The sequence below is a fragment of the Phocoena phocoena genome, chromosome 9 (genome assembly GCF_963924675.1).
Source record: "Phocoena phocoena chromosome 9, mPhoPho1.1, whole genome shotgun sequence".
In the NCBI taxonomy this organism is placed as follows: Eukaryota; Metazoa; Chordata; class Mammalia; order Artiodactyla; family Phocoenidae; genus Phocoena; species Phocoena phocoena.
In genome coordinates, this window is record NC_089227.1 from 91,092,886 (window position 1) to 91,110,084 (window position 17,199).

The 17,199-nt window shown below is 35.8% G+C and overlaps 1 protein-coding gene across 2 annotated transcripts in view; it reads left to right on the plus strand.

The window, feature by feature from the left end:
• TRIM24 (tripartite motif containing 24) overlaps positions 1 to 17,199 on the plus strand; it is an 89,691-nt gene that overhangs the window by 50,659 nt on the left and 21,833 nt on the right. The window contains exons 5-9 of one of the 2 annotated variants that reach the window (XM_065883540.1): positions 814 to 930; positions 4,302 to 4,416; positions 7,324 to 7,470; positions 13,235 to 13,352; positions 15,851 to 16,119. In XM_065883540.1, coding sequence (XP_065739612.1) covers positions 814 to 930; positions 4,302 to 4,416; positions 7,324 to 7,470; positions 13,235 to 13,352; positions 15,851 to 16,119 — 766 coding nt within the window. The remainder of the gene's footprint in view (positions 1 to 813; positions 931 to 4,301; positions 4,417 to 7,323; positions 7,471 to 13,234; positions 13,353 to 15,850; positions 16,120 to 17,199) is intronic. The other variant, XM_065883541.1, reaches the window with a different exon arrangement.

Here is a 17,199-nt window from a genome sequence, read left to right on the forward strand (position 1 = left end):
TATTAAAAGCATGCAATATTTGTTATTTGTGACCTGTAGCACAATGAATATTGAAAGGTATATTTAAGCCTGTTATTTAAAAGTGATCTTCAAAATATTTGTTTACAAAGCATCAAACTTTCATAATTATAAAATTGCAAAATAGTTAATAAATCTACATAGATATTTATCTATGATTACTTTTTGCCGGGTCCACCAAGGGAGCCTGTTAAGCTTGTAAAACTGAATGATTGAATGTGTTTTTCTCAGATTTTAAAAATTATTTAAAGAGTGTCCATGGACTTGCCTGGTGGCGCAGTGGTTAAGAATCCGCCTACCAGTGCAGGGGACATGGGTTTGAGCCCTGGTACGGGAAGATCCCACATGCTGCGGAGCAACTAAGCCTGTGCGCCACAACTGTTGAGCCTGCACGCCATAAGTACCAAAGCCCACACGCCTAGATGCAACAAGAGAAGCCACCACAATGAGAAGCCCGCACACTGCAATGAAGAGTAGCCCCCGCTCGCCACAACTAGAGAAAGCCCGCACACAGCAATGAAGACCCAACACAGCCAAAAATAAATAAATTTATTTAAAAAATAGAAATTAAAAAAACAGAGTGTCCATGATTAATATCTGTAAAGACTCCTTCCTTTTTAAGAGAGAATTTGTGGTGGTGGGGGGGGACCTGCCTTCTGTGGATATATTTGGTATTTTAAAAAGATTATTATTTATATCCTTTATACTCATAAATAGTTTCCTATTAGTTATTTGAGGCTTTTCCTCATTTTAGACAGACATTTGTGTGAAATAAATTGCTTATTATTTTTTCAGATATCAATTTATAGAAGAAGCTTTTCAGAACCAGAAAGTGATCATAGATACACTAATCACCAAACTGATGGAAAAAACAAAATACATAAAATTCACAGGAAATCAGATCCAAAACAGGTAAATTTATATTTATGGTATTACTTAAATCATCTATATATAATGTGTTAAGTATATTAACTTTAAGAACAGACATTTTACTTAACTCATGGTGAAGTACATCCAAGTAAGCGGTCGGATGGGTCTAATAACACATAGTTGATAAGACTTTTCCAGAAACTTTGGATTTCTGGGAAGTTTGGAAAGTATTCTTTTCAGCCATGAAATTTCAAAACTATTACGGTAATAAGCTACATTTAATAACAGCTCATTTATCAGTAAGTATTAATTTTTAATTATTTTGTGTTTTCCAATTATCCAAGAAATGCCAGGATTTAAAAACAAAACTATTTTTATAGTACCGTAAAATATTTTAACACTTAATTAGATACATAATTGCTATTTTAAGGATTGCTAGACTTAGAGATGCCTCCCCTGAGCTGTCAGCTTTTAACTGCAATGAGGCAGAGATCATAGAACACCAGGAGACAGGGCTTGTTAAACTGTTTCACATACCTTTTACTCCTTGTCAGATACAATACTTAAACAGCTTCTACATATTGCTTGTTATACTGTTTGTCCTCCAAGGGGGTAAATCATCAACTGTCCAAAGGCTCATGTCCTAAAATTCAGTGATTGGAGAGCAAACCATTGACCTCTGTGGTGAGGAGGGAGTTTGCCTAGTACCCCCCTTTGCATCCCATTTGAGGCACATGCTGACATTTTACAACACCTGTGAAATCCCATGTTCCCTTTCTTTTGTTGTTTTGCACATGAAAGTAACATGTCACTGCTTAAATAGATAAAGAAATGCTTATTAGAAAGAGCCTGAATAAGAGAGGCCTTGCAGGGGCTTTGAATGTTGTTCATAGGGAAAAGTATATCAGCCTTTTTGTAGTTCATCTTCCTTAAGATCAGTCGTCACAATCTGTTACTCATCATTTTTCAACATGGCTAGGGTGGGGCATTTGGTACTTTTTTCCAAGGAATTCCTTGGCTTACCTGCTTTCCTTAAAGGAGATTTTAAACATAATTTAACCTTTTCTTGACTCCCTGGTGTTATTATTACATCTGTTATACATTGTGATAATAAAAGTTCTCTTGTGTGTCTTTTAGTTTCTATTATTCTTTTGTTATCAGCTCTCATTTCATTTTACCTTTCTCTTGAGAACTGTAGTTGACCAAATACTATTTCCTTTGTTGTATTCTAATAGCAGTACTGTATTTTTGCCAAATTGATGTAATTGGTGGGTTTAAAATTTTGTATCTGAGTAATTGAAAATATATAATGAATATTTATGGAATGATAAGGGTAGATAATCTCTACCATCTAGTGGCAAACAGTAGTAATTGTAAAATAACTAATTTTATGTAAACGATCCACCGTTGATGAAATTCACCCTTTTGACTTTTTTCTTACACTTTCACTGTGTATATGGTATGACCTATGGGCCAGAGTTTACTCTTTTTTTTTTTTAACATATGAATATTCATTTGTTCCAACACTTGTTCTGTTTGTTGAAAAGATTATCCTGTTGCTATTAAACTGCCTTGGTACCTTTGTTGAAAATCAGTTGACCATATATGTGTGAGATTATTTTGTACTCTCTTTCCATTGTGCTTTTCTTTCTTGCTAATACCTCACTTTCTTCATGACTAGAGCTTTTTATAGTAAGTCTTAAAATCACATAGTGTGAATTTTCCAATTTTTTTTTACCTTTTTTTTTTTTTTTTTTTTTTTTTAGTAGTAGTAGTTTATGCTCTTTTTACAAAATAATACATTATGGTGTGGAAGGATTTTAATTTTTGAATTGTGGTAAAAATTAAAGACTCTTTGGATTAGGTGCTAACTCTTTGTATCTTTATAGCTACCTGATTATAGAAGGATTAAATTTACTGGAATGACTTATTAATTCATCTTTATGCATGTGCAAACATGGCATTACTTGTCCCTTTTTCATCCTGTTCTACCATCATGAGGATTTAAATTAGTTGGGTTTTTTGTTTTGTTGGGGTTTTTTGTTTTTTTTTTGAGGTTTGCTTCCTAGACCTATCTGGTTTCCTTGATCCTCTAGCCAATATTGATATCAAATAATTATCTTGAAGAATTTCCAGTGTTGGTGGGGGGGTGATAAATTAAGAGTTTGGGATTAACATATACACACTACTATATATAACATAGGTAACCAACAAGGACCTACTGTATAGCACAGGGAAATTATACGCAATATTTTGTAATAACATATAAGGGAAAATAATCTGAAAAAGAATATATATATGTATGTATAACTGAATCACTTTGCTGTCCACCTGAAACTAATACAACGTTGTAAATCAACTATAATTAAAAAAAAAAAAAAAAGAATTTCCAACAGAGAATAAAATCCCTGCCCTTTTCATCTTAAGTTTTGGAAGATAAGCAGGCAGAAGAAATAAAGCTTTTTTTTTTTTTTAACATCTTTATTGAGGTATAATTGCTTTACAATGGTGTGTTAGTTTCTGCTTTATAACAAAGTGAATCAGTTATACATATACACGTTCCCATATCTCTTGCCTCTTGCGTCTCCCTCCCTCCCACCCTCCCTATCCCACCCCTCTAGGCGGTCACAAAGCACCGAGCTGATATCCCTGTGCCATGCGGCTGCTTCCCACTAGCTATCTACCTTAGAAGTAAAGCTTTTTGTTTATCTCAGAATGTTTGATGGTGGATGCCTCATTATTCTATTTCTGCTTTTATAAGGTATTCTGGTATAATGCTATGTATTTTTTTCCTATCCATCTTGATCTCCATGAAAATAGCATTCCCATTTTCTCTCATCAAAGGAAAAAATGTATATGCTGGTTGATAAAAACATATTGTTATTTGGCTGCTTATTTCAAGACAAATGTGCTATTAAAAGTAGCAAACTACTATTATCGTCTTTCTGCTTTTATTCAGATATAATGAATGGGTAACAGTTCAGATGACTAAGATAATAGTGACACATTTAAGCTTTTCTACTTCTTAGTTGCAGTGAATACAGTAGAACTCATTCAGTCCTGGTTTTCCTTATCTTGTTTATAAATCATTTTTTTGTCCGACCTTTTAGGCTGAGAATTTTTCCAGGTGTCATAATCTTTCCAAATAATGTTTTAAGATGTGTTCATTCTCTTGCAGTTTTATACATTTCGATTTTAAGATTGAATTGACTATGTCTTTTGGAAGAATTAATATTTCTGCTATCTCATCTTCAAGAAAGTCTGTTTAAACTGAAGGACCCTTAGAAAAAGCTGAGCTTTTAAGAGCTGAAAACTTTTTGGTCTAATTTAGGGATTAGAAAATCAATATTACATATTGTAAAACAAATCTTCTGCTTTAGATTTTAGACTTCCCCCTTTTGTTTAATTTTCAGGATAATTGAAGTAAATCAAAATCAGAAGCAGGTGGAACAGGATATTAAAGTTGCCATATTTACATTGATGGTAGAAATAAATAAAAAAGGAAAAGCTCTACTGCATCAGCTTGAGGTAAGTTACTGTTAATGGGACAGTATGTTGTAGTGATTTAACGTAGTATTTTCTCGTGTATTTGTGAATTTGAAATCACAGCCTTTTTCATGTAATTGTTTACATTTGATTCAGTAATATTTTTCTCCATTCTCAGGCTCTACCTTGTAGCTGACAGTTTACGGCTTTATGATACAGTAGGAATGTCTTAATCCTTATTGTTTACTTCAGAGCACAAAGCATAATGCCTTGCTTGAAGGAGGAGCTTAGTAAATATTAAAGAGATGTAAAGAGATGAATCTTTTTAGAGATTCATTGAATTGACAGCTTTGGGTCACCAGAGGAGTGCAACTGAGCAAAGTTTTTCAGAAAGTTACATTAAGTTAGTTATATTTAGTTCTCAAATATATACATTTAACCTTATGAGAAATTAGGTAAAAGGATGTGCCTCCTGCCCTCAGCAGTCTTAATTGTGAAAGCAGTACTCAGGGGGAGATGCTCAAGGCACTTAAGATAGTTGTTTGTCACTGCAGGTAAGAAAAATATTACTAACTTAATCAGCTTTCTTACATTCATGAAGGCAAGATCCAGAGTCAGTGTTTGACTCAAATAACATGAGGTTACAACTTCTACATAGTATCTTAACATAATATTAATTGCATGATATTTTGGTATCCATTTAATATATTGGTGCAAAAAGAATTTAACAGTAGAGGAGCAAATTAAGAAGAGAATAAAAGAATCCTGATGTTCGGAGATTTAAAAAAAATCCTCATAGAAAAAATTTAGTTCGACATCTTTATGTTATAGTTGACAAAATTATAAGGTGTTTGTCAGAAGGTTCTCTTCCTCCTGGGGAAGCATGGTCATTCCCATGGTTTATCAATCATACAGGAAACAAAGACCAAAATAATTCTCTCTCCTCTTGGAAACAAATACTTAGTGAAAAAGTATTCAGCTAGGAGGAATACATTTACAGTAACTGTGTTTTCAAGGTTCTGGGGGGCAGGTGGTGGTGTGTTTTTTTTGTTTGTTTGGTTGGGTTTTACTTTAGATAGAAGCATTTAAACTATTTTAAAAGATTTCAAAGCTCTGCTTAAAATCAAATGTCACATAGATTTGCTTCTCAGAGATGAATAGTGCACACATTGCTGTGGCTGTTTCCAAACTTCACTGTAAATCAGAATCACTTGAGGAGTTCTTTAAAAATCAAGATAAAGAACAAAAGATGACCACATCCCCAAATCTCTAGGGATGAACCTCATCATCAGTATTATTTTAAATCAACTCTCCCGTTGCGGAGCACAGGCTCTGCCCACGCAGGCTCAGCAGCCATGGCTCACGGGCCCAGCCGCTCTGTGGCATGTGGGATCCTCCCAGGTCGGGGCACGAACCCACGTCCCCTGCATCGGCAGGCGGACTCTCAACCACTGCGCCACCAGGGAAGCCCTTGACTTATAATTTTTGCAGCACCTTTTAAAAATGCTTTTCAGTCTTCATACCCAGTCTCCTGGTTCACAGAATCCTTCTTTAAGGCAAATAAATGTAGTCAGTATTTACTAAGACTCCAGACCCAAATAGTTTGTTACTATAGAAGACCAAGAAACTTGGGCTTCTGATTCTCAATTTGCAACATCCCTAAAAGTCAACAGAATTTCTGTTCTTTCTAGAATGTGTCCAAAGTAACGCTTAGTTTTTACAGAGGTCAGAAATAGCCTAATAAGTAAATTATCTCTGGACTTAAAATTAGATACGACAAAGCCACTGATAGTCACTGCAATGACTTAATTCAGTTTAGCATATGTGTATTTTCCAAAGTTGAAACCAACTAGGGCCAGGATCTAGGTTCATTTTCTCTACTGAGAATATAATTCCATATTGGAGTGTAGCAATTTTACTTTTAAACTTTTTTTTAGAGCTAGTAGAAAGTCCTGTTCTCTCCTCCTTTCCTTGCCAGGTAAAGGAGATTTGGGGTTAGAGACCTTTAAAATAGCACAGGTTCAGTGGGTTTTTCTTCCACTTTTGACTAACCTATGTTCTTGCTTGTATAATTCCCTTAGAGAAATTCTATAGTCTGCTTTTCTGTATTTTTTTTGAGTGCATTGGTACCATTAGTCACTATATCAATTGGTTCCCATGGTAATTTTCAATAGACAAAAATTATATGCTTCCTTTTCTTTTTTTTTTTTTTTTTTTTTTTTTTGCGGTACGCGGGCCTCTCACTGTTGTGGCTTCTCCCGTTGCGGAGCAGAGGCTCCGGATGCGCAGGCTCAGCAGCCATGGCTCACGGGCCCAGCCGCTCCGCGGCATGTGGGATCTTCCCAGACCGGGGCATGAACCCGTGTCCCCTGCATCGGCAGGCGGACTCTCAACCACTGCGCCACCAGGGAAGCCTGCTTCCTTTTTTTTTTTTTTTTTTAAACTACACACAAAGCATAAATGTTGTCTACCACGTGGCATGACTTGGCACAAACTAGTTGCAATCAGGATAAGAATGCCTAAAAGGTGAAATCATGTGCTTGAGTAAATCATGTGATCTGGTAACCTTACTTGATTGCTGGATGGTACATCTATTTTATTTGTGAGTATTGAATTTAATGGGCATTTACTGTGTTATAGCTAATCCACGGTTTTGTACCTCTTTGGATACTGAAAGATGCATGAACAGAAACCTGCATCCCAAAATATGTACAACCAGACCAAGGGCCTTGTAGAGAAGGGGCAGGCAGCAGAGGCAGGGTGGCGTTGGTGGTGGCTACAGCACTGGGGGAACGGTTTTTACTTCAGTGAGAATGAGCCTTTGTACCAAGGGATAGGTTGCTATCACCTGGGTTCTTAGAGGTGGTGGTTATTCTAATTGGGTAATCTGACGATGACCAGTAAAATATATATTACATGCAGAACTAATTTTGAAACTTTTTTTTTCAGAGTCTTGCAAAAGATCATCGGATGAAACTTATGCAACAGCAGCAGGAAGTGGCTGGACTTTCTAAACAGTTGGAACATGTCATGCATTTTTCTAAATGGGCAGTTTCCAGTGGCAGCAGTACAGCATTACTTTATAGCAAGCGACTGGTAAGATAAACTAAGTATGGCATTTAACATACTATCAAAATACAGAGAGAAACAATGGAATTATTAGAATGCTTAAAACTTAGAAATGTTCATTAGTCTGTACTTAAATGCTTTTTACCTTTTTCTAATTTTTATCAATCTAAATATTTTGGTTTTAAAAAATCTTATATTGCCATGATTGAGGCGTATCTTCAATTTTAATCTACCATCATCCCTCCTGTTTTGTTCTTTTCCAAGTTTTCTCTTAGTGGCAGTTGAACTTAATACTAACAATAAAGATAAGAGTAAACATTTCCTGATCACCTGTAGTGTGCCAGGCACTAATCCTAAGCATTTCCATGTAATATTTTATTTAAACATTTACATCATTTTTATGAGATAGGTATACCTATCCATCCATTGTTTGGGTAATGAAACCAAAGCACAGAGTTAAGTAACATGCCTAAGGCCACTCAGCTTGGACACCTGAACCCAGAGGCTGTGTTCCTTTTGTCTGTACTGCGTTTCTTACTCTGTCAGTGATATATGGTGCTGGATATTTCAACCCCATTGCTAGAGAAAAGTGGCTCTCATTTGTTCAGCTGTTTTCAGAATAGTCTAGAACCTTGCTACTGAAAATATGGTCACTGCATACTAATCAGGTGGTTCAGTAGATGTGGGGTGAGGCCAAATTCTGTGGTTCTGACGAGCTCCCAGGTGATGCTGCTGTGCTACTCCGTAGACCACCTTTAGTAGCAAAGGATCTAGAAGACATTCAGCCGTGGAAGTCACACCACATAAGCATTCTTAAAATCTCCTGCTTTACTCTTATTTTATTAAAGATTCCACAGAGATTTACACTTTGAAATCAAATTATGACATCCAAATCTGTTTTCTGTTCACCCATTCAGTTTTGTGGAAGGAATTTTCTATGACCGTTTTGAAATAAGGAAATGCACTTCAGGATGAACTTCTGTAAACTAGGTTCAAATATTGAGTAACTTATTAGAAAACTGATTTATATAAGTATTCCTAATCATGAATTGTATTCAACACTTAAGATTATTTTCTTTCATAATTATCAATGATGTGGTCAATCTTGAGTCTTTTTCTTCCTTTTTACTGCTTCATTGGTCTAATGAAAAACAGCTTCTATACAGTACATACCTTCTCTGTTACTTATGTTTTCCTGTAAGTCAAACAAAACGGATAAAGGGAGAAAATGAGAGCATTGTCTTTTTTTCAACTAGACCCATTATGAATATTTTTATTTGTATGTGTGTAAGAAAGCATGTTATTCACACAATCAGATATTCAGTCTCCTTATCAGTTTAAGAATTTGTTTCTCTGATTTTATTCTATGATTTTGTTTGTGATTATAAGACAAAGAAAACAGTAAAAACTCGAAGATGGGATTACTTAATCTGCACAATGATCTCTTGAAATAGGAGAGAGGAAGATTGGTCTCTATATTATACACAGGAGAAAATAAACACAGTGAAGCATAAGGAACCAGTATTACCAGCTTCCTGATTTACTAAATTGTGTTTTTTAATTTTTAAAAGCCTGTGGAACCCAATCGCATCACTAGCAACAGATAAAGCTAGTAAAATAAGTTACCTATAGTGAATGCAGAGCTAAGGCTTGTGATTACTTTTAAACATTTAGAAGGATTTTTAACCTCAGAAAATTTGAAAGTCACTATATTATGCAATTCTGTCCTTTACAGCTTCTATGCTTCATAAATATAGCCATGTTTACTAAGGTTATTTTTTTTTAATGATGGCTTTTATATGCTTAAAAATTAAAAAGAAACGTCTCGCTGGCCTGAAATTTCAAGCTTAGCTTGTAATTCTTAGTTCGTTTTTTTTTGCTATAGGAATTATAATCAGTAAAAGACCAAACCCATTGGAATAGCAGGATCCTTTCAGAAGTCCAGTTTTAAATATATTTTAAAACATTTTCACAGTATTTCCTTAGGATTCTTCTGTCATCTGTTAAACATTGAGTTTATCCTTATATTACTTAGAAGGAAGGCAAGAAATACCGACAGAAGAGACCAGGAGAGTAAAACACAGTATTCTTTTTACTAGCAATAGATATTTCTATAATACTAGTGATTAGGAAGCTGTTAAGGTATAGGTAGTAAAAGGGAAATCCACAATCTTTTTTACTCCCTTTCCCCCGTCCTCCCATATAATTAATCTTCAAAGACTTATGTTTCCTGAATATCTCATCGACAATTCCTTGCTTTTAGTCCTCAGGGTTCAGAATGTCATGGTCTTTTGCCTGGGTACTGTTAGCCTTTCTTAGAATGCTTTTTCTTTCTCCTGAGTAAATCCTCATCTTTGTAGAGACTACCAGGTTCAGTTTAGATGTGTCTTTGTTTCCGTTTGGCAGCCTTCCATGACCAAGACTGGGTTGGATTACCCTTCTCTGTGTTTACAAAGCCCTTATGCATATATCCATCATACTATTACTGACTTTTATCTACCATTATTACATTTGCCTATTTTTCTGTGAATTTCATTAGACTTTTTACTTCTTAAAGGGTAAAAATTTTGTGTTACCCAGTGCTTGATATATAGGAACTCAATGAAAGATTGATGGTAAATAAATAAGGTAGCAGATAACATCTCTTGTCAGAAGCTATAAATAAGTGTAGACAAAACCTTATGTTATATTTTACAGGATTGGAAACTTGAATACTAAATTTCTTTTTTAAGTTTATTTTAACTTCAATAGAAAGGAGACAGTATACAGTATTGCCATCTGAAAAGCTGTTTTGACATCTTCCATAGTTTTTAAAATAATTTTGTCCTTTGCTTTTTGAACAGTAGCTAAGTTTTCAGTGTGAAACCTGAGTTTAAGTTCAGATACATCTGAAGGGATCAACAGGTATATTTAATTAATCCTTATTTATCTTTTACAGTAGCCAGGGTTTATGACTCCTCATAGGAAAGTTTTTGCCATAATTCTTTTGCTTAGCATATTATGAGCATGTTTTATAATGAGAATTATTAGAAGATGCAAAAAAAATTAAGAAAGGTAGAAAAACTTAGGCAAAAGAACATTGTGTTGAGTGCTGTTTGCTAAACACTGTGCCATGTATCCTACATAGTCCCAAAATAAATACGTTTTTTTACACAGAATTTATTATAGCTATTTAAGATAATTTAGCAATTGAATGAAGCAAACTTATTTATTCAAAAATTATTTATTGAATACCTGTTATGTATCAGGTGGCATTCTGAGTACTAAGGGAACAGAAAACAAAGCAAAATCTCTGCCCTCAAGAAGTTGCATTTTTAGGGACTTCCCCGGTAGTGCAATGGTTAAGACTCTGCACTCCCAATGTAGGGGGCCTGGGTTCGATCCCTGGTCAGGGAACTAGATCCCACCTGCCTGCCACAACTAAGAGTTCACATGCCACAACTAAGGAGCCTGCCTGCCACAACCAAGGAGCCCATGTGCCGCAACTAAGGAACCCGTGAGCCGCAACTAAGACCCAGCACAACCAAATAAATAAATATTTTTTTAAGTTGCATTTTAATGAAGAGATACACAATACCAAAATAAGTAAAATGTATAGACCATTGCATGGTATTGAGTGCTCTAGAGAAAAGTAAATTAAGGGAAGAGTCGAGGAGCATTGGGGTAGGATTGTGATTTTAGATATGGAATTCTATCTAAAGAGGGTGATATTTGAGCAGATTCCTGAAGAAAGTGAGGAAGCAAGCCATGCAGATACTTGGGGAGAGTATTCAGGCAGAGCACAAGTACAGACAGCAAGTGCAAAGACTGAGGTGGGAGTTATTTGTGATATGGACAGCAAGTAGGCCTAAGAGGGTGGAACACAGTGAATGAGCAGACACTAGGATGAGTAAGGTCAGAAGTACTGGAAAGCCAAATAGTATATGAGCCTTGTAGTTGATTATGAGGACTTTGGTTTTTAATCTAAGTGAGATGAGAAACCATTGGAGGGACTTGAGGAGAGGAATGACAGAATATGATTTACAGTTTAACACAATTACTCTGGCCGCTGAAAAAAAACTGTAGGTGGTTGAAGGCAAGGGAGAAATAAGGGAGACTGTTTATAACCTTACTGCAATGAGGTGGCTTTTCCAGGGTAGTAACAGTAGAGTTGATAATGGGAGAATTGGTAGGATTGTCCATATCTTTTAATGATAGAGCCAACAGAATTTGCTGACAGGTGGAACGTAAGGCATGAGGAAAAGAAAGGAACCAAGGACTAAGCAGTAGGAAAAATAGTGTTGCCAATAATTGAGGTGGGGAAGATCATAGGACAAGTAGACTTGAAGAGAAGGATCAAGAGTTCCCTTCTAGTCATATTAAATTTGAGGTACCTGTTAGAGAATCAGGTAGAGATATTGAGCAAGCCGTTGGAAGTGCAAGTTCATAGAGGGGTCCAGGCTTGAGATATAAATTTAAGAGTCAGATAAACGATGAGACTGGATGAGATCACTTAAAGTATGTGGGTGCAGGAGAAAAGAGAGCAGTTGCAAGACTGAGCCCTGGGACATTCCTGGTGTGGGAGATGTGAAAGAACCAACAATGGAAACTGAGATGGTACATTGGGACGCAAACCTATTCTCAGCGGCCTTAAAATATAGCAGCTGGTGAAGTAAGGGGAAAACCATGAGATCATAGTTTGTTCAAAGCCAAGAGAAGAAAATGCTTCCCTGAGGGCCAAGTGACCACCTATGTGAAAAGCTACTAAGCCTGAATGGTTTCAGGGAGGAATGGGAGGAGAGGAACGGGGGACATTATAGATGAGTATTTTGAAGAGTTTTGCCAGAAAAGAGAGCAGAAAAGTGGGAGTTTTGCCAGAAAAGAGAGCAGTTGATGGCAGGAGAAAAGGAGCCAAGAGTTCTGTTTTTAGCTGGGAAAAGTTAAACATGTTTATGTGTTAATGGGACTGATGCAGTAAAATGGAAAGCTTGATGGATACAGGAGAGGGGAGAAAATTGCTGGGCAGTGTCTTTGTGTCGGCAAGAGGGTGTTGGGCACTATTGCACGAGTGCAAGGATTGGCTTTAGCTAGAAGCGTGGCCAGTTAATCCATTGTGATAGGAGGGAACGCTAATACTGGTAGGTGGTGGAAGTTTGTGGAAGTTCCCTGATCCTGTTTTTTCAGTGAACAGTAATCAGGACCATCAGCAGAATTTGTGAAAATTTTTTATTTTACAAATACTTCGTTGGTGCTTCTGTGAAGTTTAAATAATTCAAAAAACTAACTTTAAGATAGTTAAAGTTAGTTTTTTGTATTCAACAGTATAGCTAACTGAGTTGTACCTCAAAACTAATAACATGTTTTGGAAGGAAAACTGCGTTGTATGTCCACTTTTTTATAACTTTTATATATATATATATATATATATATATATATATATATGATTGCTTATTTTGTGTTAGCATACATATGATACAGAGACCATTTTTTGTGTATTTATTGGGAACTTAATAAATTACTTGCCTAATAAAGGTTTTTTTGTGTTTTTTTGTTTTTGTTTTTTTTTTTTTTTTGCGGTACGCGGGCCTCTCACTGTTGTGGCCTCTCCCATTGCGGAGCACAGGCTCCGGACGCGCAGGCTCAGCGGCCGTGGCTCACGGGCCCAGCCGCTCCGCGGCATATGAGATCTTCCCGGACCAGGGCACGAACCTGTGTCCCCTGCAATCGGCCGGTGGACTCTCAACAACTGCGCTACCAGGCAAGCCCGCTAATAAAGATTTTGATGTTTAGTTGTCTCTCTGCTTTCTTCTAGATTACATACCGGTTACGGCACCTCCTTCGAGCAAGGTGTGATGCTTCCCCAGTGACCAACAATACCATCCAATTTCACTGTGATCCTAGTTTCTGGGCTCAAAATATTATCAATTTAGGTAGGCTGTTATGTACATTTTCTCAAAGTGCCATTTGTTTCTGGAACTCTTAATGATTATGAGATTATTGAAAATGTATTCCCTTCCACCCCTGAAGTGTGTTTATCATCTTGTTTTAAGTACATGGAATTTTCACTAGTATTTCATTAGCATGTGTATATGCGTGACACATGCATGAATATAAACACACATGTAAATATGTGGATGATATGAAACATCCTTTATATTGATTCACAGGGTGTCTAGATTTCTGGATTTAGGAGTTTTTTTCTTTCCCATAGAATCTTGCTTGTACTGTTAATTACATACTTATCAGAATGGTTGATAAAACTCTTGACTTGTGACTGCCATTAATATAGGATTTTTTATATTTAGAATGTTTTCTGTTAAAACAGGACTTCTCATACAAATATTGGCTTACTTACTCTTGAGAGCCAGTCATCAGGCACCTAATGGTTCATTTGCTTTATCTAGCTAGGGAAGACTTCTCATTTTTTCTTTTGCCTTTTATGTAATTATTATATAATTTTTAACCTCCTAACTGAAGTGTACCATATGTACAGATAAGTGCCCAAATTTTAAGTACTAGAGTGCACTGAGTTATCACAAAGGGAGACTATCATTATGGTATCATTTGGTAACATCAAATATCCTTGCAGGCAGTACTTGCTACATTATGTGCTAGTAGAAAAAGTCTTCAGTTTTTGCCTCCTTTCTTAATTTCTCACAGGGAGACTATAGAAACAGAAATTTAAGAATTCCATATACATTCTTCATCAACCACCAGTATTCCCTTTGATGACAGTTTTTGGGCTCATTGACTTTGTTTCAAAATCTTGAAAGATGGTTGCTCTCTCATTCCCTAAGCTAGATTCTGGGTAAGAAAGGAAGAAACGGCTGGAGAGAGAACCAGTGCTCTCAGAACACACCAGGAAAGGAAGAAATAGGCTTACACAAACCTCATTCATACACGGGAAGAATAAGGAATGGTAATAAGGTGACCCTTTGAAGGAAAGGTCGTAAGTTGACTCCTGCAGCTCAGTCTAGAAGCACATATTGATTGATTGATTGATACATAGCAAGCAACTGGAATCATACACACTCTCACCTATGTAACTAAAAAGAAGCATCTTAATACAAAGCGTGTATATAAGTTAACTATCTCCTACCCTCCACCATACATGCAGCTATATAGAGAACCTGTCACAGTTATATATCCACACAAATAGTCATATGTAGAATTGTATGTACTTGTAAGCATATCATTTAAAACATAGACCACATGATGTAAACATAAATAAAATTAAGAATATGTGTAACTGTATACACATAAATGGATATAGTTTTAGATAAGTCTACAGCGAAAACAAAAACATCTGTTTGTGAGGAGTTTGTAAAACAATATCCTTTACTGTAGGACTTCTCAGAGCTGTCCTATACAGCTCTGTAAATTGCCATTTACAATGAGATTTACATTTTAAATCTTCTAAGGAGACAAGTTTCCCAAACTTGGTTATTTACGGCTTCTGAGAAACATGTTATAGAAGACTGCAAGGGAAAAATGTTGATTTGGATGAATATTCAGTTAGTGTCTTTGTGACTTTGGGTAAGTTGTTCAATCTCTCTGAACCTTAAATCCCTTATCTGTACAGAGGACTTTATACATAGACCTACTGTCGCAGTATCTAATACAGAGTAAGTATTTAGTGAATGATAACTATATTTTTTAGGATACAAATGTTTATTAAATCAGAAACATTTATCTGAGTCTCTGCTGTTGAAGAAATCAAGCTTTGCCTTATGCTTGGACCACACCTGTTAGAGGTACCTTTAAACTCTTAACAGTATAGTTATAAGGCAGAGTATTCTCCATCAGAGAACTAACAGTGTACTCTGTGAAGGTGTAAAGAACTTGAGAGATAACTAAATCAGAAATACTGTGGTATTGTTTTTAGATCCAGTGTCAGGTTTGCTTGTTGTGTTTTGATATGCAACAGCAGTCCTCAAAGTAGGGTCTGAGGCTCCTTCAGGTAATGACAGGCCTCCTGTTTCCAAGTACATATCCATGTATGGCCGGATTTTCTTCATATATTTAAACAATATAGTAGATAATGCAGAAACAGGTATGAGAGTTCAGCTATTAAGCCAGACATTTAAAGAGATGTTTGAAAATGTAAAATAGTGCCACTCTTCACTACATTTTTTTGAAAATAAGTATTTTTTCATAAAAATGTGTTATTATGGGTTGTCACTTTTAAATGAATTAGTGAGGAAAAATGTTTTAAATTCTCATTTTTAGTTTCGAATATGGTAAATTTTGATTGATAGAATCTACATAAACAGAAGCTCTTTGGGGTTTCTATTTTTAAGAGTATAAAGGGTTCCTGAGAGAAAAAGAAGTTCCTTGGCAATTCTGAAGATCAGTAAAAATAGCCCTACAAAATACGGTATTTCACTACCAGAAAATCTTTAGAACTTAACCTTTTCTCTTTAATTAGGTTCTTTAGTAATCGAAGATAAAGAGAGTCAACCACAAATGCCTAAGCAGAATCCTGTCACGGAACAGAATTCACAGCCACCAGGTGGTTTATCTTCAAACCAGTTATCCAAGTTTCCAACACAGATCAGCCTAGCTCAATTACGACTCCAGCATATGCAGCAACAGGTAATGGCTCAGAGGCAACAGGTGCAACGGAGGCCAGCACCTGTGGGTTTACCAAACCCTAGAATGCAGGGGCCCATCCAGCAACCTTCCATCTCTCATCAGGTAAATTTGGAAGCAGGCCTGTCCTAACTTAGATAATTATAGTACAGTTGTATTCAGCAGCTCCTAAAATAACCAAGGCATCTTTCATCCCTGACTTAAATATATGAATTTATAAAAATTTATCACATTAAGGATCCCTGATTTAACTCTAGATTTTAGCCCTTATCAAAAAGAAATTAATGGTTTATTTAATTGGGACATCTATTCTCATCTGCTGTCTTTCATCTTCAGATTATAAGAGGATAAATGATTCCATTCCTAAATAACCAATGCATATGATTGATGGGAAAAGTTGTGTACCTGTAATTCATAATTCTTACATTAGTGCTTCAGGATGACTAATACTTTAGGTTATCTCTTCTCTGTAAGGATGCAGTGTTTAGAAAATCACATTGCATCTTAGAAACTAGGACAAAATGAAATAGAAAAGGACAAGGGTTTGATTCGTTAGAAGTTTACCTTTTTCAAACTTTATTTCTGAGCAGATGTTCCATGAACCATTCTTATTTTAATCCATACAAATTGTCTGTTATTTTCAGTTACTTTTATTTATTAATTTATACTCCCTATTTCTCAGAAGAATTTGAACTGATTTACAGTAAATGACAAATGAAATGGCAGAGGGATTAATAAGTGTTAGGAATACTCAAAGCATGCAGAGCTAGGCTAAGGGTTCTCATCATGCTTGAGAGCCAGACTTAGCTCAACTTTTTGTCAGCCAAACAAAAAAGAAACAGGAATAATATCTATATTATTTGATTAAAAGGAACATGCCATTAGAGGAGAAATTTTTTACTAGTATTTTTCTAGCACTAAGAGGAATATATAATGTGGTTCTTTATGAAAAAGCAATTAAATGGCATAATAGCATTTTTTGGTAGCAGTTTTACAAAACATGATTTTCATAGGACTCTTATTTCAACCCTGAATAAAAGTTGTGGGCATATGTAGATACTGATTTTGTTAAATTGCTTCTGTGAAGGCCTGAGGTGTGATGTATTTGAAGTTTATGGCTGTCTAGTAATTTGATTAAGAAGGCATGTCAAATCCAGGAGAATATTAGTATGACCAGTCGATTAT